The sequence below is a fragment of the Clarias gariepinus genome, chromosome 22, assembly GCF_024256425.1.
Source record: "Clarias gariepinus isolate MV-2021 ecotype Netherlands chromosome 22, CGAR_prim_01v2, whole genome shotgun sequence".
Taxonomy (NCBI): Eukaryota; Metazoa; Chordata; class Actinopteri; order Siluriformes; family Clariidae; genus Clarias; species Clarias gariepinus.
The window spans coordinates 17,267,250-17,292,796 of NC_071121.1; the positions used below are offsets into that span (position 1 = coordinate 17,267,250).

Sequence of the window (25,547 nt, forward strand, 5' to 3'; positions counted from 1 at the left end):
GGCCAGACGTTCAATATTTTTACATTGGAAGTCCGTTAATTGTCTCTCTCTCTCTTATTTTTTCTTAAGCTAGAGAAGATAAGATATACACTGAGAGGTTCTACAAATTTTTTTTTTTTTTTACAAATGGCAACCATTTTTTGCTTGTTTTACAAAATTACAGGTACTGCCTGAATGATTATCTAAACTAGGTCATGCAATCTAATTCAGGACCAATTCAGCACCAATCTAATTCACACAGATTCGTTTGAGCTGAAGGATGCAGGTGTGTGTGTGTGTCCAGGTTTTAGTTTATGTTCGGGGTGGGTGGGGAGTTTTTAATTTTTCTTTTCATTTGATCTATATAAGTAATAAAAATACATGAATTCATTGTTTTTGATATGTTTATGTACAACAACTGTTCAATAAAATTTTTTAGAAAAAAAAAAACGAATATAGAAAAATAGGAAAACAGACTGGAAAAAAAAAGATTCAGAGAATCTGGAACAATCTTTGTGCTAAGGATGACCGGAAGACCATATTGGACGCCCATGATCTTCGGGCCATTAGACGGCACTGCATCACTCAGGAATACTTCCAGAAAACATTGTCGGTGAACACAATCCACCGTGCCATTCACCGTTGAAAGCGCAGGTGTTTTCTCTGGGCCAAGGCTCATTTAAAATGGACTGTGGCAAAGTGAAAAACTCTTCTGTGGTCAGACAAATAAAAATTTGGGAAATTGGGATGCCATGTCATCCGGACTAAAGAGGACGAGGACAACCCAAGTTGTTATCAGCGCTCAGTTCAGAAGCCTGCATCTCTGACAATATGGGGTTGCATGAGTTCATCTGGCATGGGAAGCTCACGCATCTGGAAAGGCACCATCAATGCTGAAAGGTATATTCAAGTTCTAGAACAACATCTGCTTCCATCCAGACGTCGTCTCTTTCAGGGAAGACCTTGCATTTTCCAACATGACAATGCCAGACCACATACTGCATCAATTACAACATCATGGCTGCGTAGGAGAGGGATCCAGGTACTGAAATGGCCAGCCTGCAGTCCAGATCTTTTACCCATAAAAAACATTTGGCGAATCATAAAGAGGAAGACGCGACAAAGAAGACCTAAGACAGTTGAACAACTAGAAGCCTGTATTAGACAAGAATGGGACAACATTTCTATTCCTAAACTTGAGCAACGTGTCTTCTCAGTACCCAGACATTTGCAGCGGTTATAAAAAGAAGAGGGGATTCCACACAGTGGTAAACATGGCCTTGTACCAACTATTTTGAGATGTGTTGATGCCATGAATTTTAAAATCAACTTATTTGTCCCTTAAAATTACACATTTTCTCAGTTTAAACATTTGATATGTCATCTATGTTATATTCTGAATAAAATATTTGAAATTTGAAACTTCCACATCATTGCATCCTATTTTTATTCACAATTTGTACAGCGTCCCAACTTTTTTGGAATCTGGTTTCTATCTCGTGATTGCATTTATTTACAGACTGATGAATCTGCATTTACAAACCTACTTATTAATTAATTAGTAAATAATTATATTGGACACACAGGGTCTATCAATCAGGAGAGGGGTATGAAAGATTCTCCAAAACTTTAGATGCATCATGGAACACCATGAAATAATCACAAACAACTGAAGTGACACCACTTTTGTGTATTATGTCTGTATGCAGTAAGCGTTTTTGCTTTACACACCTGCTTCTTTCATGTGTGGTACTTTACTATAACCAGAATAATTCAGTGTTACATTAAACATAGATTAATTAGTCACATTCTTTTGTCACTGGTATTCACTTACTTGTGACACCCCACACACACCAGCACAATGAAGATGGTAACTATGAAGGCTGAGGCAGCAGAGATGGCCCCTAGTACCAGCATTTTACCATAAGGAAGGGCCAAAATATCCATGGAGGGCTAAGTCTTAAAGAGACAACATCTACACACTCCAAACCGTCTTGTGAACCTGTGAAAACAAAAATGACAACAGTCCTTAAAGCACATACATAAAAATGGTATAAAGTTAATGTCACTGAAGAAATTATTGTCATACAAACAATATTTTTTAAAACTGCACTTTTTTTGCCTGGTATGTTTTTTTTTTTTGATGGTTTGAGTGAATGGGTGCAATGAGAGGTTCTTAGATAAATTCAAAACAGGTGATTGCAGTTGATCCTTCATTTTCGATTCCCGCCTCAGGTCTGTGTCTGTGGAGTTTGCTGGAGCCCACCCCAGCAGACTTTGGCAAAAGGCAGGGTAGTTCCTGGACAAAGTGATAATCCAACACAAGGCATGCACACACACCCTATGTGAAATTTAGGAACACCAGTTAACCTATCCTGGACTGTGTGAGGAAGCCCACCAAGCAGGGAAAAAACATGCAAACTCCATGCACACAGACCTGAGGCGGGAATCGAATTCGTGACTCTGGATGTACGAAGCCAAAGTGCTAACCACTACATCACCGTGCCACCAGGTTATAACATAGAAGACAAAATTAAGTGCCTGGTGAAGCCAAAATCTGTAGTTCATTTGCATTTTTATCAAAACAAGACATTACTCACCATAAATATAATGAAGGTAAGAACTGGATATACAGAGAATGAATGGCCTCAAGTGCTCACAAGGTCGATTCCCACAACAGGTAAGTAATCTTCTCTCAATTGGTCATTCTGGATCACAGCAATAGAGAACAAAAAGAAAGAACAATAATGATTTCATAGAATAGAATAATATACTTTAAAACTTTGTCAACTTTATGTCAAAAGAATTTTAAATCCATTAACAGATTAGGTTAATAATTCAGGACACTAAATTTCAGCACAATTAGACTTTTGGACTGTGTATTTTGGTAATTCGGGCCCGTTTACATCTATCCCAGAGACTATGCATAACCTTCTCATAGCCGTGGCCTGAAGGTACCTCAATTTTTACATGGACCCATACAACCAATTCTTATGTATATAAAAAAAACTAAGTAGGAACTTCTACTTAAATTGTTTAAAGAAAATTCAAGATGCACCCCACTTGTATTGATTGGAATATGGAAGCCAATTTGCTTGCAAATCTCAATATGCTTTTCAATAATGTGTACCTTTCTGTAATCGTATCAGTTAAAGCCTGCAATAAACCTCCCCTCTCACACCGGCCATTTGCAGCTTGGATTGTAGCTAGTATTTTACTGTGAACAGCCTAGTTATCTTTATTGTATGCTATTTATTTATGAATTGTCAACTGATTTACAGGTCTGTAAAATTTTAACTAAAAGCCTCTTCAACACATTATGGTACTGTATTTCACCTTTACTTTTAAAGGTAAACAATGTTTGCTACAGCAACATTGGGTTTTGGTTAATACTGGTTAACTGGTACAGTAAAACACTGGATTAATTTGCTTTGTTACTATTTCTGGTGTTTTGATGTCTATAAACATTTAATCAGCAATATAATCAGTACTGTAGATATTTACCAGTGCTATAGTAAATGTAATTCTTTAAATTGCATGGACATTTTTACAGTATGGGCTTCAGCTAAAAACATCAAAATCTACAGCTAAAAGACAGTTACAGTAGGAACAGTTGCTGTAATAAAGGAGTAGAGCGACAGAACCGAGAAAGATAATCCAGCTAGGCCCTTCATGGTGGTTGCTATATTAGGGTGACTGAAACTGGTGCTTAGTGGAAGCTGCTCGCAGGGGAACATGCTTCGAGCATAATCCTAAGAGAGAAACCTCATCAAATCAACACAGCACATACATCACTCTCACCATAGCAGCAGTGACGAACACAGGAAAAAGCATGCATACACAAGTCGAGTTCTAACCACACACATTCACACTTTAAAACATTATAAAAACATAAAACAAAGACACAGATGAAGTCCGTAAAAATGTTACATTTTAACTTTACTTGTTTGGTGTTTGTGATGTGCCTATGTAAAATATGAATATCAACAGAATATGAACAATTATATTTATTCTCTGGTGTTGGTACCAATGCCGATACTTTATCTTAAAATGCTTCATCATATTGCCAAAATGTTTTCTACTATTATTAAAAATGCTGTTAGTTGCAAGTTGACATTATTCAAGGTTCTTCAAAGGTTCACACTGATGAATAATGTAAATAACAACATTTTATTGCCGTGATGTCATCACTCATCATCTATACCGCTTTATCCTGTATTCAGAGTTTCCCGGGCCTGGAGCCTATCCCAGATAACTAAGGACATGAGACGGGGTACACCCTTGATGGGGTGCCAATCCATCACGAAGCACGCACCTACACATACACTCACACACTCATTTACACACTATAGCTAATTGGAAGGCTAATTAGCCTAATCTTCATGTCTTTGGACTGTGGGAGAAAACCGGAGCACCCGGAGGAAACCCACCAAGCACGGGGGTAAACATCCATGCATACAGACCAAAGGTGGGAATTAAACCCGGACCCTGGAGGTGCAAAGTGACAGTGCTAACACATACGCCATGAAAAATAAAATGAAATGATTAAATGAATTAATGAAATTAAATGAAATTAATTAAATAAATAAAAAAATCTAGGATAATAAGCATAAATAAAAATTAGTAAATTTTGAATTATGCTTATTGATTTTGATTATTATTCTTTTTATATTATAATTATAAAATTAATTACAATTTACATTTACCTAACTAAATCGTTTGGGTATTATAGAGTGCATGGAAAGAGTGCTAAAAACAAAAGAAAGGGAACAGCAGGGAGGGTCGTTCTGCCCCATTAACGGCTCAGTCTGCTTTTCAAGCTGGGATACAGGGAAATATTCACTCTGCGATATGTGAGATACTGTATATAAACTTCTCTTGAAAATGTAGTCCTTGTTACTCATAATTATGATTTTATAACAAGTTTGTGTACATCTAACGTTATTTTACAACTTTATTTTATTACCAGTGCAATAAACATTTCAACTCAACAGAGCCAATCGATGCAGTAGTTTACCGTTTATAGGCAGAATATACAGAAGACACAGAAACGACTGTGATGCCCCTATAAGTCACCATGTTCCTGTGAATTTTACCGTGCTGGAGTCGTTTTAAAAGAGAACATAATCTTTATCTCCTTTTTTATTTTTTCTCATGTGTGATTCAGTCACCGCTAAACCGAACAGGGAGTGTATTTGGCTGACAGCGATATGAGCATAACTTAGCTTAAACAATGTATAAGATACTCAACCTTACAAGATTTGATTTCTTTATATTAAAGAAAATTTTTTATTTATTTCTTATTTCTACCTTTAATCTTTTACTTCTTTCTACAAACGCCTTCCCATCAACTACACTTAGGGAAATGAGAGCTAAAATAATAATAATAATAATAATAATAATTAATAATAATAATTAGAACTTTATTAATCCCAGAGGGAAATTGCTCAATTTTCGCATATCCCAATTAGGAAACTGGGGTCAGAGCGCAGGGTCAGCCAGTTTTACAGCGCCCCTGGAGCACATAGGGTTAAGGGCCTTGCTCAAGGGCTCAACAGTGGCAACTTGGCGATGCTGGGGTTCGAACCCCCGACCTTCCGATCAGTAACCCAGTAACCCACAGCCTTAACCGACTGAGCCACCACTGCCCCAATAATGCTCTAAATTAACACTGCAATTTGTATGCCTGGGTTCTTCAATAGTTCTTTAAAAGTCTGCTTTGCAGTGCTATACAAATAAAACAATGAAAAATTTATATCATGCGTAATACAATTTAACAATATATTGTGCAATATATCTTTGCAACATTATATGTAACACCATTCAGCAATATTATGCGCTTTATTACTCGTTGTTGTTGCCATGTAAATTCTACATCAGAATCCTGTTCCTGCTACGCTATTGCTAGCAGTTGCTGCATTCTACTTTGTTGGTTGTTGCATTTTTGTCTTATGTCTAGTTTGTTAGTTTGACTTTATTTATTATTTCACTTTATATATATACTGTATATATATATTCTCTTTGCTCTTGAAGCAGCCTCTGGCACAAGAATTTCTTTTGAGATTAATAAAGTTATTTTTTATATCTTATCTTAAATTACTTATGTACAATAAACATATTCGGACGTACAGTGCAATACAGCAGCGAAAAGCAAAAACGCATGACAGACACATGCATATAAAACACAAATGCAAAACAAAGGGAGATAAATTACAGGTATAAAAATATGGCTTGCACAAACACACTCATTCTTGTCGGAGCTAACTCATACACATTTCAAATAACATTGACGAGCGCTGGAGCTCTGCCTTTGCATAGAGGAAATAGTATAGCTGCAGAGTGCAGACGTTGTGCATTTTCCCCGAACTACCACAAATACCAGAGCATCAGTCTTATGATTGTGTAAGCATATCTGCCTTAAGGTCATGTTAGATGTGAAATATTCGTGTGTTAAATGCAACATGTTGCTGATATGGTGTGACAGGATGTTCTCCTTACACCACATCAACAGGATTCTTGTGATAACTGTAGCATCTTTCTTCACAGTGAAATCGCAAGCCATCTAAATTCCACTCGGAAAAAGAAATTAAATTTAGAAACTTTGGATTTTCATCTATCAAAACGCTACAGTGAGCCACAGGTGCTGTTTACCAACCTGAAGACTGAACCTGAAGAATTTGTGTGCCAGATTTTTTAGTGGCTTAAAGGGGTCACCCAGTCCCTTTTTTCATAAGTTAATATGATTCTTTAGGGACCTACTGAAAAGTTTGTAATATACTTCAATTAAAAATTCTCAATGGTTGTGTAAAAAAACACTATGTTTACCTGGTAAAAAGTAACCTATTTCAGTACATGCTCCTTTAAATGCTAATGACCTCTGCTGAGCCCGCCCCCCAGTTCTGTGGGGCGTGTCTTCACAACACACGTGGGGTATAGCCACGGGAGTGTAGTCCAGTGCGGGCAATGCTTTGTGGGTAATGCAGTCCAAAGTGCGAAAACGCAAAAATGTGAGATAAGCTGAAATATAGAGCCTGAGCCTGTTTTCTTAAGTAGTTTTTGGTTTGATTTAAGTACGGAACCCACCCGGAAGTTTGTAATATTGCCTTACAACGCAGAAATTAAAAGAATGTACATGCATCGACTTGTTTGTCTTTTTCATCACTGCATAAGCATGAATTAACGGGCTGTTACGCTGCCGCGAGTAATGACAAAAAAAAAGCGGAGAAGCTAACACAGGGTAAGTAGCGTACTAAGAGAGATACAAACGCGATGTGTTTACTGATGTGTTTACATTACTTCTTAATCTTTGACAGACATCGTTATAAACCATCTAACGTTACAAAGGTAAGCATAATATAGTTTTCTGACTACGTTCACCGTTTGCAACTAGACAATCACCTCAATGCATTGTTTATTATAAAAGTGCGATTAGGGATTATATAGAGACGGATGTACACAGAGAAGACGCCATAACCATGTTCTATGAGAGTGTAAGTTAACTTACACTCTGCATTCATCGTGATTATTAGAAAAGGCGATCTGCAAAGATTCATAGAAAAAGAAATCACACTCACCGAGCCTGGTGAAGATGAAGCAGGAACATGAAACGTTAGTACAGATCCGATTTTTAAGTAGCAGCTTCCTAGTAAAACCTGCTTTATATTGACCCGCGTTTATAAAACAGTCTGGTGAAAAATGATTATCGCAAACATGAACGCATTTACTGTAGGTAGATCGGCGGGGACGTTAGCTTCAAAAACAAAGTTCAGCCACTGAGTTCTCAGCGACTCAGATGTCGGTAGTTAATAACGACTGCTGTGTTCGCTATTACACTCAACAACTGTACACCACACTCGCTTAGGCGACATTTTGCTCCAGCGTCGAAACAATGGCTGACAGCTTTCTTCTCACTCGGGGCGGGTCTTTGCTAAAACACCAGTGTCAATCAACTATAGTAGGAGCGGCCTCTGTCGGTGTGGCGTCAAATTATGGGGTTCGTCACTTACGAACCCCATAGTTTGAATAAACTGAAGGATTCCATTCAACAAGATGTACGCACAATTGATCTACAGATGTTGGCCCGATTGATGGATAATTTCAAGCAAAGGATTGAAAGCTGCATTTAAGATGATGGTCGTCATCTAAATGAAATTATTTTTCATAACTGAATAAGTAACTCAAATGGCATGTTTTGACCTATTTTATGTAAAAATGAATTAATTTTGAGTTAAAAATCTATAGTACTATAGTAAACTATATATCTATAGTAAACTTTTTTTTTTAAACAGTCTGACTTCAGTCACCCTGTATATTCATGAACAACTTTTTTATGGCTAAATTACTTGTTATGACTTTGGAAAGAACTTGCAAAAATAAAATTAAAAATGTTTGCTGCAAAGTCAACCATGCTCTTATGACTACACAGATTTTGAACTTGACAGAAGGGCATGAGAGCACAGTTTTATGCCTGGATATGCTGTCTAGATTAAACTCAGAAGATGTTCTGCACAAAGAAATAAAAATATATATATTTTTTGTCCCTCTGCTAGGAACATCAGTGCATGCAGCACTTTTCATGCTTCTGCATTCATGATTTTTTAAACACAAGGCTAGCTTTAAGTTTGAATTGAAGGAAATCCTCACAGACCACAAAACAGATCATGGCCAACCTGTGACATCAACTGCAAACACCCTATACACCTCATAAACCTTTTCGGATGTTTAGACAAGGGCAGAAAGTAAAGCTCAAAAAGGCCAAGAAACCCCAAGCAACACAGACACACCAGCGCAGACGTATAAATGTCACACCACCGTAGGCCAATTGAAAAGTCTATCAGCATAGGCTCAGCACAGACTGGATGCAGAAGCATACCTGTATATCAGGCTCAAAAACCTATGACTGAGACAGAGGGCTAATGTTACATTTACTGCATCAGAAATCAACCAACCCCCACATCTATTTTCAGTCAAACTGGATGGCTCCTCTGGGCAGTCATGGCCTGATAGATTGAAGACTCAGACTCATCTGTTTGGGTGCTTTTAAGATAATTAAATACTTACATGCATCAGGGAGAAAGCAACAGATCTCCTTGCTAATGTTTATATATATATATATATATATATATATATATATACAGTGGAACCTCGGATTACGAGTAACGCGGTTTACGAGTGTTCCGCAAGACGAGCAAAGATTTTTAATAAATTTAACTTGAAAAACGAGCATTGTCTTGGTTTACGAGCACCGAGTATTATGTTTCACGCATGCGCTTCTTGTTTTGACGCCGAGCGTCATGTGATCACAACTGAGCCAACATTTTCCCTTTCTTGCGCTGCGGTGCGGAATTGTCTCCCCTGCTGAATCTTAGTGTTAGTGTCTTACTGGTATAATCAACATCTGTGCACACGTGTACTGTTTACTATAACACTGTGACTACGTGTGTGTGTGAAACATATTTTATTTTGTGTTCGGAGGCGCGTGTGTACAGCGCGTGTACTGTTTCTTATAACACACGTGTGTGCGCGCGAGTAAGGCAAAAGAAAATCTCAATACAGAGGTTAAAAATCTATTTTCTTCCTCATCACGGTGTGTGTGTGTGTGTGTGTGTGTGTGTGTGAAACCACCCATTCACAAAAACACGCGCGCACAGAAATGAAGGCAAGAGACACACACTCTGCTCTCCGAAGAAACTCTTCACAAATCTTTTCAGAGGTAAGGTGCTGGGTCGTTTGTTTGTTTTACTTTACAGCACTGATTGTTAGTTTGCGCTCACACGAGTGTCATTAGCGCTGTTTATTGCTTTCTTTTAGATAAAACAGTGTGGCGGGAGAGAGACATTGATTTAAATGTCACGAGCAACATTAAAAAAGCGGAGAAGCTTTAATAATTTAGAAGAGAACAACAGTCTTTCCGTTAATGTGTGTGTTAGTGTGTTTAAACGAGAGAAGAAAGTTTTACTGTGTAAGATGAGGAGGGGGAGACAGGAGGGGCTGAAAGTGAGATGAGGCTGAGAGTCTCCACTTACTCTAGCCTCACACACACACGCACACACATACACACGCACACACATACACAGCGCCTGCGTGCACAAAGGGAAACGCTTATCTGCCGGGATTTATTTTTTACTTTTTTGAAAGGTAAAGTGCAGGTTAATTTGTTTTATTTTCACTTAATATTTTGTATTAATTATTTTTATGTATTTATTTTTTTGGTCTGTAGAACGAATAATTTAAGTTTCTATTATTTCTTATGGGACAATTACATTTGGTTAACAAGTGTTCTGGAATACGAGCCCACTTCCGGAATGAATTATGCTCGTAATCCAAGGTTCCACTGTATATATAGGATACCTAACCGTAGTTGATGGAAAAGCATTTATAGGAAAAAGGTGGATAAAGATCTAGCACGTTAAAATTCACAGAAACGTTGTGACTTGTAGGGGCATCATAGTCGTTTCTGTGTCTTCTGTATATTCTGTCTATACACGGTAAACTACTGCATCGATTGGCTCTGTTGAGTGGCGTGTATAGCCACGCCCACCTCGAGGGAAAAAGCACTATACTCACCCTAAAAAGTACTAGATGGTGTGATGTAATCTGGTACATAACTGCACATAACGTCACTTCTAATTAACATTTTGGTTTCATCTCACTTCTTTTTTTAATTTATTTTCATGTTCATTGACGCAGGTTTAACTTCATTTTCAACTTTTCCTTAAATATCATTCTGATTTGAACTGTTTGGCTTTAAGTCTTATATGGTCTGAATTTATACAATAGTAGCATCGTGTCTTTCTGTTTTATAAGGATTAATAAACAAGGACATTACTGAACAGCTGCTGCTGTTAAATGTAAAATAGGATATTTACTGGATTGTCCGATTATATACAGTATGTAGTAGTTTAATACATAGCACTGTTTGGAAAATGAAAAACTTTTTTAAATGACAATAACTAATATATTATCATATTAATGAGTGATCAACATAATGACAAATATGAGGAATTCTTACTTGATCTAAGCATGTATAAATTAATGCATAAGTCTTTGAGGAACATCAGCAGCTAAACAGGCAAAAGTGTCCATGACATGCAAAGGTTCAGGTAGAGGATGATAGCATTAGCACAGAAAAATTAGGTAGAAAAAGCACAGCATGTTCATGTCTGACCTAGTTTTGAAAAACATCTCAAGAGAATCTGGTCAACAGTTTATGTGCGCTGTGTTATAATGTGACTGGAGTTTAACAATAAGAATATAACAATGACGTAAAATAACTAACATTATTATAAGACTTGAAATTCTAAGCATCTACTTATGGGTAATAGCGAAAATAGCATATGCCTACTGCACATCTAGATGAGATACAAATATAAGGAGCACCACAGCATGTGTGTGTGTGTGTGTGTGTGTGTGTGTGTGTGTGTGTGTGTAGGAACACAACTGATTTCCTACCACAAACCTTTTTTCCTTGACAGAACTGCATCATGTACTTTTTCCACAGTCATCTCTTACACATCGTCTCTCTCTCTCGCTCTCTCTGTCTCTCTCTCTCACACACACACACACACACGTGTGCGCGCGCGCGCGCACACAGACACCCCTATATATATGACGAAGAGGATGTGGGTTGAAACAGCAACACATGATACTTCTCACATTTGTAATCACATTTGTGTAATCTCTGCAAGGTAACTTGCTTTTGTGTGTCTGAAAGAGAGAAAATGTTGTAAAAAGCCTGAAGAGAAATATTAAAAGTTTAAAAACCATAAAGTCGCCTGTTTCCCAAATTATAGTGTTCATTTACTGTACATATACAGTCTCGTTACAGCGACACATTTCAAGCGCTGGGATATATTTGCCAAGTGAACAGTCAGGTCTTAAAGTCGATGTCTCGGAAGTAAGGTTGCACGATTAATCTAAAAAAAAAAAAAAAAACTCAGTTCATGCACACACACAATCTAATTTCCAAATGATGGCGCTCAGATCACGCTGCTTTCGCATGTTCACTTATTTCCTTGACAACGATCCCAGATTGCTGTGTCAGTCACGCTTATTTTTAACTAGTAACTTACGTGACGTCTATCGAGGAGGCAGCATTAAAAGGACTAGCATGGAGCTAGATGGAGGAGCTGAAATAGGATGCCGTTATTTTAATGTCCAAAACCGGAACATAATAGGATCATATTTTTTCTTGCTTAAACTCTCACTCATACGCTTACAAATTGAATTTTCATACTTTGCGCCCACAATATTACAAGGCTTTCATATTCCAGCAAATCAGAGGCAAGAGGAGAGACAAAAAGAGACAGGAATAAGCCAAGAGACTCCAGAAGCTGGAGCTGGGTACATTCTGAGGACCGGTTTCTGGCTCTTATCCATGTGTCCCTTAATGCACATGTGTCAAAGCATTACATTTTTTTCTGATATTGCGGTTATGATCGAATGAGTTTGTTTATATCGGTATTATTTTTGTCACCAGAATGTAAATGTCTCTCTCTCACACACACACACACACACACACACACACACACACACACACACACACACATACAGTATATATATTGAGTGCTTTTAACACCCTAAGACTGGGCTCTATTTGGAAATAAGCTACTGAACACTGGACCTACCCTGGTGACCTGCATAACCAACTATCTCACAGGTTGACAGAAACCATGGTGAGCAACACAAGAGTCCATCAAGGGACTGTCCAGTCTCGCTTTCTGTTCACACTTGACGCGTCTGACTTCAGAAGATTTCCAATGACTCTGCCATTGTGAGCTGTATCGGGAATTTCAGAAGGAAGAGTACGAGAGCATGGTGGACAACTTCGCTGAGTGGTGCGGACAAAACCACCTGCAACACAATGTATCAAAAACAAAAGAACTGGTGGTGGATCCAATCAACATCATAGGGACTGGAGATTGTGGAAAGCTATATGTATCTAGGTGTACAGATAGACAATAAGCTAGACTGGTCTAAAAACACTGGTTTGTTATATAATTTATTTAATTTAATAATATATATAATTATCCTGGTTTGATATATATATATATGTGTGTGTGTGTGTGTGTATTTTCTGTACATATATTATGTCTGCAGAACCATGCTGCAGATGTTTTATTGTGGTTAGCACAAACACCCTCATACATCACACACACACACACACACACACACACACACACACACAAGCCAAAAAACAGACTAACACATACATCACAAGTGTTAACACACGGACTCACACAACACACAAACGTGCATAAACACATTTACTCGTCACACACACGCATCATGGTGTGACGCTTTTTTGGAGCTTTTTGGAGATCTAAACATAAAGTTTCCACTTTTCTAAGATTATGTCATAAAGTTAGTATGTCCCCTTGTTAGGGGGGGGGGATGCGATGGCGCATGGTGCTTGGGCCCGCTCATCGTTTTGCAACTATATTTTATTTTTATTTTACTTCATTTATTACTTACCTTCAATGGGCATATCTTTTTTTTTTTTTTTACTCTTTTTGCTCTTGGAGCAATCTCTGGCACAAGAATTTTCACTGGAATTAATAAAGTTTTCTCTTATCTTGAACTCTGTGACATTTACCCTATGCTGATAAAAATCATAAATTATAAAATCATAAATTGAGCACTTAAGGTGCTGTTTATTAGTTTTTTTTAATTATTATTATTATTATTTAATGTTAATATTCTGCTTATGTTCAACAGCTTTTAAGTTATTTACTTTAAAGGCTCTAAAATAAAAAAGATCCTGTGACCGAATCTTGATCTCAATTCCCATGGAGAAGCATTGTGAATGTAAGAATGCGAGTGCCTTTGAGGCTAATTTTAATGGCTAGACAATTGCAATAAAACGTTAATCCTATGGCAGGGTCATAAGTGTTACTGAAGCACAAATTGTAGCTCAGTTAATCCTGACTATAATAATGTTGTCAAAACACACACCTTGTCGCAGTTGCTGCATATGAAGTGGGGTAGCCACAAACCAATCAGAGTTTCCATGTTTATTTCTTTCAACCACAAAAAGTGTCTATATTGAGGACATGTGCTTCAGAACTGGACCAGGGAGCACTGAAAGAAGGTCATAGGTGGAGTTTGCATTACCTGCCACAAAAGTGGTCTACTACATACTCACTTTCACTCACTCCTCTTCTTTACCGCTTTATTGTATTCAGGGTCGCGGGGACCTGGAGCCTATCCCAGGAGACTTAGGGCAGGAGGTGGGGTACACCCTGGACAGGATGCCGATCCATCGCAGGGCACACATACACATACACACACTCACACACCCATTCACACACAACGGGCAATGTGGCAACGTCTTTACTACATACTGTACAATAAATACATATGGCCTAGAACACAACATATTTATTTGATATTTCTATTAATTTCACCTTTCAGAAATCTAACTTACTAACCCTCCCCCCATTTAAACACATGTGAAGAGTAAGATTTCTTTTAGAGGTAATCTTTCTGGAGGCGTAGGCAGTGGTGTACTGGTTAGCACTGTCGCTTTGCACCGCCAGGGTCCAGGTTCAGTTCCCGGCCAGGGTCCATTCTGTGTGCATGGAGTTTACATGTTCTCCCTCTGCTTGATGGGTTTCCTCTCACAGTTCAAAGAACTGCAGATTAGACTAATTAGAGTCCCAAATTGCCTGTAGTGAGTATGTGGTGTGCCCTGCGATGGATTCGCACCCTGTACATAAGTTCATTACCATAGGTCTTGGTCGTTATAAAAAAAAAACATGAAACATAGCATTTAAACTATTAAAATTGCCATCATTAAATTTTTATCATTAATAGTATAGATAGTGTTTTATAATAAATTTCATAATCAAAACGCACAAATCAAACGATTATCTATTTAATGTGATGTGATGTTTTTGTTTGTATAATGGAATATTTATTGGGGAAAAGGAGCTATTGGGTATATTTGTTTGGGGGAAGGATCCTTACCTAGCACAATGTTTTGGGGGAAATGGGCTGTCTGCTTTGGTTTTTATTTTGGGGCATTTCATTTCTTATGATTAAAAGGTGTAGTTGCTTCGAACGACGTTAGCAATCTCTTTCTGCAAGTGCCATGGGGAGATCTGCGAAGTACTTGAATTTGAAGAAGGCCAGGATACATCCCCAAGTAGTCTTTTGGACCCATTGTAACCATTAGGTAACTTGTTAATGAAATTTCATACCTCCTGAGTGATTTGCATATTAAAGAACACAATGATAATGATAATTCTGATGATAAAGACACCACAGTTATGACAGCTGAGGGGAGATAACTTAGAAACACGAGTGTCTGTTGCAAGCCTTCACAACCAGGTTGGCACATTAAAAGGGGATTTTAGAAATTCCTTGGAAAGAGAAGTGAACAGAGAAAAAACTGATGCATTACGTCAAAAGTTGGAAACCTTAGAACATCAGTGTGAAGCTTCTTTAAAGCAGTTAGAACAAGCCGTGGTTGAATGTTTGCTCCTGCAATTTCTATCATCAATGAGAGATTGAAAAAGGAGCTTTGTAAATTAAATCGCTCCAGCACTCCTCCTAGTACGACTTCCTTTTTGCATTCAGCCCTTAATGTCAGTAGTATTATGACACCACTGGTGACTAAAGCATCTGGCACTCCAGCCTTTGCAGACAAGCCTCTTGTTCGCCTCGATTTCCCTACTGTTAGTGAGTCCCATGAGATACATGATGTGTTAAACTTCATTGAGTAGTGTGAAAACGTCCTATCCCTGAGGCCTTTGTCCAGTGCTGAGCTGATATCCACATTGTCAGCCATCCTGAGGGAGTCTGCTAAGAGCTGGCGGATGGTGAAGATGACAAAGATACATAACTGGGTGTATTTTGACCATTTTGCCCATCTAATTTCTAACGGAGGTGGAAGAGCAATTGCGAGTCAAAGTGCACTCTCTGGTCTATGACCAGTGCAAAAGAGACTTTGCATATAAATATCGAGCTTTTTGTCTGAAATGGAAGCCAGAGATGACTGAAATTGAACTTGTAAGACATAAAATGAACAACTGTAATCCAGTCTGAGTTAGCTGCCTTATTGCAACAGTCAGACGGTGAAGCAGCTGGGCAATGTTGCCCAGTAAAAGTAACATTGTGGAGCCAAAACTGCTGGTCGTCCCTATTAAAACACAGGACTGCAAGAAGCTCAACATGGGCCGCATGAATATCCTCATGCAGAATAACCTGTGGCAGAAGGTCCTTTCTGTTAGCAGATGTAAAGTCTTTCATGGCTGAAGAAAAGGCATTGCTAGCCTATACCTGGCATGGAAAAGTCTGGACTGTAGAAACCTATGTTATGGACAACAGTAATCTGGATTTTTTTTAACCTAAACTCCAGATTAATACATGGCACCTTATGTGACTTAGAAGGCAAAGAGAAAGCATAAGGTTGTTGATTCAGCCTCCAAATTCTATCGATCTTAATCTGTCCAAGCATCCATTAAAATAAACCGGACAACCAAGACTGATCCATGGAAGCCCCACCCCGAATCCACAGCTCCTAAAACACCTTAGCATATCACTGGGGAGCCAAAGGGAACCTACAAAGTATTGGGCGTGATGTTTTGCATTATAACATTATGGCTGATTGGCATATAGTGCACTAAAATATAACCAAACAAGAAAAAGATAGAAACAAGCTAAACAGGAAGTAAATGACGAATCCAAAAGAAAAGAACAGATAGCGTCCTTTGAGAGCCATTAAAGGCTATGACAGGAAAACTCTCTTCTTCTGCTCAATATGCTCTCACATGGACCTAATATGGCTAGCCAACTGTGTGGCATTCATGCGTAAACCACCACTGTTACAGTCCTTTGCCAATTGCAAGCTCTGTAAGTAAAGTAATAAAAGCGTCTGAAACAACCATGGGAGATACATTCTTCTCAAGTGTCAATGTCAGACATTGCTGGTTGCTCTGATGGTCAAGATGCCCCTAACATGAGTAGAGCACTGACTGAACTCCGTGTCTCTGCCCTCTCAGCTCCAGACACGTAGCGGTCCTAAAGAATGATATCCATTCCTGTTAAAATCCACAACCATCTCATGACTTTTTCTTGTTGTGCTTTGCGTCTGTTGCAAAGTTCTGCTTGAATTTTACCATGCAAGCTGAGTCATGCTCACTGATTTCCAACCTGCTGCAATAGGTGGTAAAAAGTTGCTAGCACCACTGGGTATGAAACAAAGTTTTCTATTCTGAGAAGTTGTGTATATACAGTAATAGACTTTAGTTAGGGACTTAATTCACTTATTACAAAGGACTCTGGGATGAATGGTATCGAAGCACAGGAAGATAAAAACTATTTAAAACAATATTTTTTTTCTATTTTGTTTATTTTAGTTTTTAATTTTACTCCCCACCTCAAGAGATTTCAGTGGTACGCATTAACGGTGGAAAAAGTTCTAAAATTATTCATCTTGGTCTAATTTTTTTACATCACAAAAACCTGCTATTTTTACAGGGTTGTGTAGACTTTTTATATCCACTATAGTACCAGTAAGAATTAAAAACTATTTATACTCAAATAACAGTATAACAACTTTTGTCATTCGCCAGCTCTGCCAGTCACAGTTAGTTCTGTCAGTCGAGCAAGGATTTGTGTTGGCAAAGAAAAATTACTTGATAAGTAAAACAAAAAACAAATTATAATCTGATGATAATAATAAATGCAAATATGCATATTTTTATTTTTATATATATATAATTTTGATAAGTCAAAGAAACTCAACCAGCACTAGTTAAAGCTAGACTTTATTCTCGAGGACAGAGGTCCTGAATAAATTTTTTTTTATTTTATTTTAACACAATTTTCTTCAAGGCGAGGTTCAAATTTCATGTTTGTGTTACGATTCAGTATATATGCAGTCTGTAAGAAATAAGCTATTTAAAATGTCCATAGCATTTCAATAATATTTATTGTCAATTTTCAGTAACTATATATACGTTATACCTACGTTCTACAAACAACAATCTTTAATCAAACTTTAGTGTGAAAGGACTCTCTTTGGATTTTACACACCCTTACCTCGGGCCTCGTGTGTTAAGAGCGGGTGAAATTGTGTGATTGCGTGTTTCTTACACTCACTGCATGAGAGATGGCAGATTTTTTTAATGGATATATTTGCTCAACTGACCCATGTTTTATCTTATAGCTTCACATTACTGCCATGTTTTTGGAACATACGAGACAAACTGGTTTTAAACTTCCTGCAGGAAGAATAAACATACATTGATCTGACCATTTATCTTTTTTAGGGTTTAGTTCTTACAGTCTACTTTAAAAAAAAGCCATGCTGTGACACGCTTTTTAGTCTTCCGCATACTCTGTCTATACACAGTAAACTATTGTGTTGATTGCGTCTGTTGAGTGCAACATATAGTCACGCCCACCTTGAAAAAATTTACTGGTATAATAATTATTCTTATTTACCAGAAAAGCATTATCCAGACCGCGGCCCACCATTTAGTGATACCTGCTCTACGATCACAACCCACACCAAATTATCCTATAATGAGAGAGTAGTCACAAAAAAGCGGATAATCATTGCAAAAGCCAGTTAATGCAGTTAAACTGATCATTAAAAAAATGTATCAAGGAAATTCCATTGTCCTTTTGGTCTAAGAGACAGTGTGTTATGAATGAAGCTGTTAGTCTAATGTGTATACAATATACCCTGACATACTCCTCCATGCTATTGATTTTAATGCACTCAACTCTTACTTCCTGACCGTGACCATGTAATCCATAGAGAGAGAAAGACAGAAAGTAGATGGAAAGGGCCAGGGGAAGGCAGCGCAAGACAAGCCTCCTGTCTGCCCAAACCAAACGTGACAGCAGAACAAATATCACTTTCCATCTTCTGCTATGCTAAAAGAGGGATGAAAGAGAAGGAAGGCATAAAAGGCTGGGAGGGAGGGCTAAAAGAGAAGGATGAGAGAGCTCTTCTTTCCCTTTCCTGTTTTCATCATACAATTACAGCTGACATTCAATCACACTGACATTCATTCAGATGACGAGCATTGTTGCAGGTCATTCACTTACATTTACCAGCACGCTCTAGAAAAACAGCGGGCACTGTTTTTACAACTGCTTTTCAATGTGAAACTCAATAATTACTTTCAGTTTTCATATTATTCATTTTCTTTCTCCTTTTTTTCACCAGGGGACTTGTAGTACTTGATGTTTTTTGTTCCATATTAACATCATATTACTTGATTACATTAGCATCAATACTCTCAGGCCTGCATGTGGTTCCATTGCAGTGTTAATTATTTAGGGAGTTTGATTTATGCATTGAATCTGGATGGATGAACGCCTTTTGGACTCAGTCTCATATACACTGACCGGCCCAAAAAAGTTGCACACTTGAATATTTCACTGGAGTGCTTTTTGCTTTGATTATGGCTATGGTACTGTTTCGATATGCATATGCAATGTCATTACATTTATTTCCATCCAGTGTTGCTTTAATTTCTCTCGAAGATTTAGTACTGATGATAGGAGAGTCAGACACAAAGATTCTCAATGGGGTTAATCTGAGTTCTGTGGTGGGCAACCCATGTGTTATAATTATTAATCAGGCTCTCTGTGAACTCGTTCACAATTTCGCCAATTTAAAATCATAATCTTGGAATACGCCAGCACAATTAGGGCAGATGAAATCCACTGACCAACCGAAGCAACCCCAGATTTTAACACTGCCCCGCAGGCTTGTACAATAGGCACTTCATCTGCCTCTCTTCTTACCCTAATGCACCCTTCACTATGGAACAGGGTCAATCTGAACTCATCAGACCGCATGGCTTTTTCCAATGCTCCACAGTCCCTTCTTTATGCTCCTTAGAAAAAAAACTAAAGTTTTTTTTTTCGATTAAGCTCACTGATAAGCTGAGTGTTGAGCTGTGCTATGACCACGGGATATGTCTTCTGACATGGTTGTTTAAGAAATGAGGAGCTACTTACTACATCAGTTAGGGTTAAATAACTTGTCAGCTGACCCATAATAACTGCAGTAATTATCCAAAGGAAGACCCTTAACTATTTTTTTAGTTTCAGGTAGTAGCCTTTTTTTGGATGGGCAGTGTATTTTCACATTGTAGTTACAGAAAAAAAGGATGTGATATGTAAATTGCACCCAGTCTGTCGTGGTTAGCAGTTTTAAAATATAATACAATGTTTAAAGCAGTTAGATTTGGCTGACTGGTGAATGTAGCTATAACTTTACAGTTTACCTACACTAGAACTAAGGGACCTGACTTAAAATATGTTCCAGCATGACAATGCCCCTGTGCACAAAGTGAAAAACACAAAGATGTGGTTTGGCATGGTTTGGTGTCGAAAAAACTCAAGTGGCCTGAACTAACCTCAACACATTTTAACATAAATGAAAAATGTCTAAGATCACATTTTAACATAGGTTGAAGTGCCTGATATCACTTTTGAGACTGAATGGACAAGTCCCCACATACATGCTCCAAAACCTAGTGGTAAGCATTCTAGAAGAGTGAAGGTTATATACAGTAACAGCAAACTGGGAATAAATCTGGAATAGGATGTTTAAAAAGAAAATATACATTTAGTTTGGGACATACTAAAATATTTTCACAAAATAAAAAAATAAAAAATAAAAATAAAATAAAAAATATATATACGGTGTTTGTTTCACTTCAGACATTTTTGGAATAGGGAGGCAATTGTATTGGGGTGATAGACACACCTCATTTTGTGTTTTCCATGTAATGGTCTCATTGGGGCCAATCCCAAAAGACAACCTTTTTCAATGTGGCATCAATTTCAACATTCTGTAGGTATAAAAAGCTGGTATTGTCAGTAAGTCATTCCAAGTTCATCATTCAAACAGCCATGAACACACAACGTCACTTAACGGACGAGCAGCGCCACCTGGCCATGGCATACCTTCGGGTCGTGGCAGGCAGTCAGATGTGCTCATGATCTTGGTGTGTCTCAAAGTGTCATTAGCAGACTTGCATCAAGACACAGAACTACTGAAATAGTTCATGACAGACCCAGCACATGACAGACCCCAACGGGTGACAGACCGCAACGATAACCAGTACCTAAGGACCTATGCACTTAGACATCGTTATACGACTGCCACACAGCCGCAGGCCCGTTTACGAGATACAAGGGGTACTAGGGTTTCCAGACAAACCATTCGCAACCGACTCCACCGCTTTGGCTTGAATGCCAGACGACCACTGCAGATGACTCCACTGACACCAAGACACCGCCGCGAACATTTGCAGTGGGCACAAGACCATGTGACCTGGACAATGGAGCAGTGGTCTACCGTCCTGTTCACAGAAATGATTGTCGTCAGCGTTGCTGGAGAAGGCGAAGTGAGCGATACGCTGAGGTCAACATAGTCCCCAGGGTTTGTTTGGTGGAGGAGGTGCAACAGTCTGGGCAGGCATCACCAGTCAGCGCAAAACAGATTTGGTTATTGTACATGGCTTAGTTACAGCACGTTCTTACCTCAGAGACATCATAGAACCCATCATCATCCCCCAATTCCGCCAGCACACCCCCAACTTTCTGTTCATGGATGATATTTTTCCACCACATTGTGACAAAATTGTCACAGCTCGACTTCAGAAAGTTGGACTGCCTCATATGGTATGGCCATCAATGTCCCCTGACCTGAACCCCATAGAGCACGTCTGGGACCAGTTAAAGCAGAGACTGGATGATCGTACCCCACCACCATGTGACCTAGCAGAACTGCGTGTAGCACTTGTGGAAGAGTGGAACGCATTGCCTCAGAACAACATCATAAGGCTACTGAGGAGGATATATATATATATATATATATATATATATATATATATATGATTTGTTGGTAATCATGTGTTATAATTTAGTAAATATGTGGCTTATATAAAAGTTCATTAACTGCAACAAATCTGCCCTTAGGCTTTTATAATTAATGGGTTTCATGCAAATGTGGTTTCCACATCTTTGTTAGTACCAGGATTAAATTATTTTTTTCATTAATAAACAAGAAATACAGGGAGGCCAAATACACACTTCAACAGTTGTTGAATCAATGCAATCCTTCACAAATTTAAATTGAATTATGGCACTAACATGTAGTAATATGTTTATTCTAAAGATGTCAGTAGTGTTGATGCTATCATGTGACCATCAGAGGATAGGCATATACAGTATATTGCATGTTGAAGTGTGTATAAATTTTTTATATAATTTCATTTATAACTATCCAGTAATTGCTTATCCTGGGATTTTTATTCCTTCTCCTTCTCTTGCGTGGTTATATTAAGTGCATCAAGAGCCACCACCCATATGCATCTTCAGGAAATGGGCTACAACTGTTGCATTTCTAGTAGCAAGCCACTCCTGAACCACAGACAATGTCAGTAGCATTTTACAGAGAAAAAGAACCGGACTATTTGTCCTCTTTTCAGACAGAAGTAAAATTTGCATTCCATTTGGTAATAACTAGCCCTAACCATAACCCATGGTCTCAGAGTGGAAGAGTGTGATTCAAAGCTGACTGACCAATCAAGCACAGTAATATCAAGATCAGTAAACTAGTTAGTGGTAGTTTTGGCACTGCTAAGGCCTGCTGGAAAAGGCAGAAGCATGCAGTGTTCTAAAATCTCCTTTTACATGACTTTGGATTTGATAAAGACCGGTGGACAACCCCAGGAGATGATATGGCACCCTAAATCACCACCAAATGTGAAAACTACACATTGAACTAGGAAACTCCACAGAAGAAGATGAGAAAGATGCGACCCAACAATTCAGACGAGTTGAAGGCTGATATAAAAGCAACCTGGTGCAACCTTCGTCAACCTAACGCTTCACAAGGCCCAGGGACGGCACATCGCCATGCCATGCTGCAATGATGTAATAATTTGTGCTCCAGGAACCCCAACCAAGCACTGAGTGAACAAATGAACATCTTTTTTTTTCAGAATTTCTCTATTCTGTTTTTTTTTTTCTCTTTAAATTCTGGAGGAAAAATAACTTTTTCATGATTTTTTTTTTGAGAAATCAACAAATTTAAAAACAAAATGAAGCAGTTAAAGAAATGCTCATGATCATCATTCATTCATTATCATTAACTATTTTTTCCTTGTCAGGGCCACTGGATCGGGAGCAATAGCCTGTCCACCCACCTACATATGTTTTTGGGACGTAGGAAGACCACAGAGACAACATATTAAAATGAAAAAGACAGAAAGACAGAACCTAGAGAACTGTGAGGCGGCCACGCATGGCACTGCGTGATTAGGAAATGTTGACATGAACACGATGAAACAAATATGATAGTTCATAAGCTGCCATACCGTTATTGGCGTGCCGGTGTTACATAATAAAGTGTAATCTCACCGTGTGCTTGAGAGACGCCGCCAGCAGCACTTCTTCTCCCGGGACTGCCACTACTACAGCAACCTTCCTGCCTCTGCACAGCCGTGCTAAAAGCACAGTCTGTTTCAGGAGTCTTCCTGTCATCACACACTGCACGCGCCTCCTGTACAGAGGGCGCCTACTGCATGCTGTGACGGAGTGTGTTCACTCGCGGTCCTCCTCATTCTAGAGAATCTCCAAAGTGAGCAGAGAGCATCGGTGCATTCGCTCAAAGTGGAACCGAATGAGAAGAAATTCGAGCAGCGCCGCCCAGTGGCTGAAACTTGCCGCAGTATCTGCAACCCACACCCATGAACAGATTCGTTCTACTTCCCGCTCGAAGGAGCTGTACACACTCCTCACTGTCGAAACATCCATCCATCAAATGTCAAGGTCAGACGTGTTGGGAATCCTACCCGAAAAAAGAGGTCCTATAACAAATAAACGAACAAATAGATAGACAGGAGGAAAGAAGGAAAGACACTCGGCACAGTTTATTATCTACTGTAGTTTAGCTTGTTTAACGCTGAGCTCTTAGAAACACACAAAGAACTCCTTTTTCTTAAACGTGTTTGACCATCACAGAACCTAATTTGAGATCACATCTGAAATACTCCCATTTCTTGCTGCTACTTACATAAAATCATTAAATTAAAGCACATCATAGGTGAGAGGTGAGGTGTAAAATTTGTACTTTTTTTATTATTATTTTTACAAAGACAATCTACACATAGCGGTTGTGTGACTCTCCCAATAAGGTTGTCCTTGGAATAAGTTTTGATCGTTGTTAAAGACATTATTTTGTCTAAAAACATTATTATGTTCTTTTGTGTTCAGTAGTCTGAATACTGAATGCTTGTGTTTTGCGGTCCTCATTTGGCTGCAGACTTTCACTTAATACCTGTTCATAATTCTGTTCCAAACTACACAGTATAGCATACAGCAGTCTGTCAAACTGAATCTGCCTGATGAGTGCTGTTAGTCTTAAATAATTTAGGTGCAGCACAAATTAGTGAGCCTAGCCCCATCCGTGCTCCTAGAAGCACTAGGATGTACTGTACCTGCTAGACGACTGGGTCAGAGCATCTCCAAAACTGCAGCACTTGTGCGATGTTCCTGGTCTGCAGTGGTCAGGACCTACCAACAGTGGACCAGCGACATGATCATGGGCGGACAAGGCTCACCGATATACTGTAGACTGACCTGTGTAATCGGATTCAATATAAGAGCTACTGTAGCTCTAATTGCTGAAGAGGCTAATGAGGGTTCCAATAGAAAGGTGTCACAACACACAGTGGATTGCTGGTTTGATGGCATGGCAAAAGAGGGGAAATACTCAATATTATTCGGTTGGTAACAATGTTATGGCTGATCTGTGTATATGATGTTTTAATTTTTGTTAATATAAGAACAATGCATGAACACATACATGAGTTTTAATATACACTGATCAGCCATATTATTATAACAAAACATTAACACATTAACATCGATTATCAATTATATACCAGTAAACTAGTGACAGTATCATGGCACCCAAGGCTCACCCATGCCCACAGGGATCAAAGACCAGCCCTTCTGGTCTGATCCCACATAAAAGTCAATAATGCGCAAATTGCTGAAATCCCAATCCGATCAAACACACATGGGACATCTAGTCCGATTGACAGAGACTTGTCCCCACAACACACAGCACCCAAAGGATCCACTTCTGATGCCAGACACCACAGCACAATCCCAGAGGTCTTGTGGAGTCATGAGGAGCCAGAGCTGCCCAAGTGGAACTGTCACAATCATAATATTTGCATTGAAATGTTATGGTTGAACACTGCGTGTTAATATTTGACTTTTCTGTATAGGCCTATGTAAATATAGTTCTAACATATTTAAAAACGTATTCATGATTACATCATTATTGTACATAGTTCTTACGTATCTACAGTACTGTATACTTAATTTTAACACTTTTCTTAGTGGATACTTTTTATTTTCCTCCACTACATCTTACAGCAAATACTGTATTTTCACTACATTCCTGCATGACATTGCATACACAACCACAGAGATGTGTAGCAGTAGAGGCATTCGTTTCAACCGGGAATCACAATGAAATTTCTCTTAAATGAAGAAGTAAAACCGACTGACATTTA

The 25,547-nt window shown here is 38.5% G+C and overlaps 1 protein-coding gene across 1 annotated transcript in view; it reads right to left on the reverse strand.

The window, feature by feature from the left end:
- LOC128510797 (uncharacterized) overlaps positions 1 to 23,578 on the reverse strand; it is a 43,366-nt gene extending 19,788 nt beyond the window's left edge. The window contains exons 1-3 of the mRNA XM_053483314.1: positions 23,380 to 23,578; positions 2,580 to 2,687; positions 1,814 to 1,981 (exon numbers count right to left, since the gene is read on the reverse strand). Of these exons, the coding sequence (XP_053339289.1) occupies positions 1,814 to 1,926 (113 nt within the window). The 5' untranslated portion in view covers positions 1,927 to 1,981; positions 2,580 to 2,687; positions 23,380 to 23,578. The remainder of the gene's footprint in view (positions 1 to 1,813; positions 1,982 to 2,579; positions 2,688 to 23,379) is intronic.
- Between the last annotated feature and the right edge of the window lie 1,969 nt (positions 23,579 to 25,547).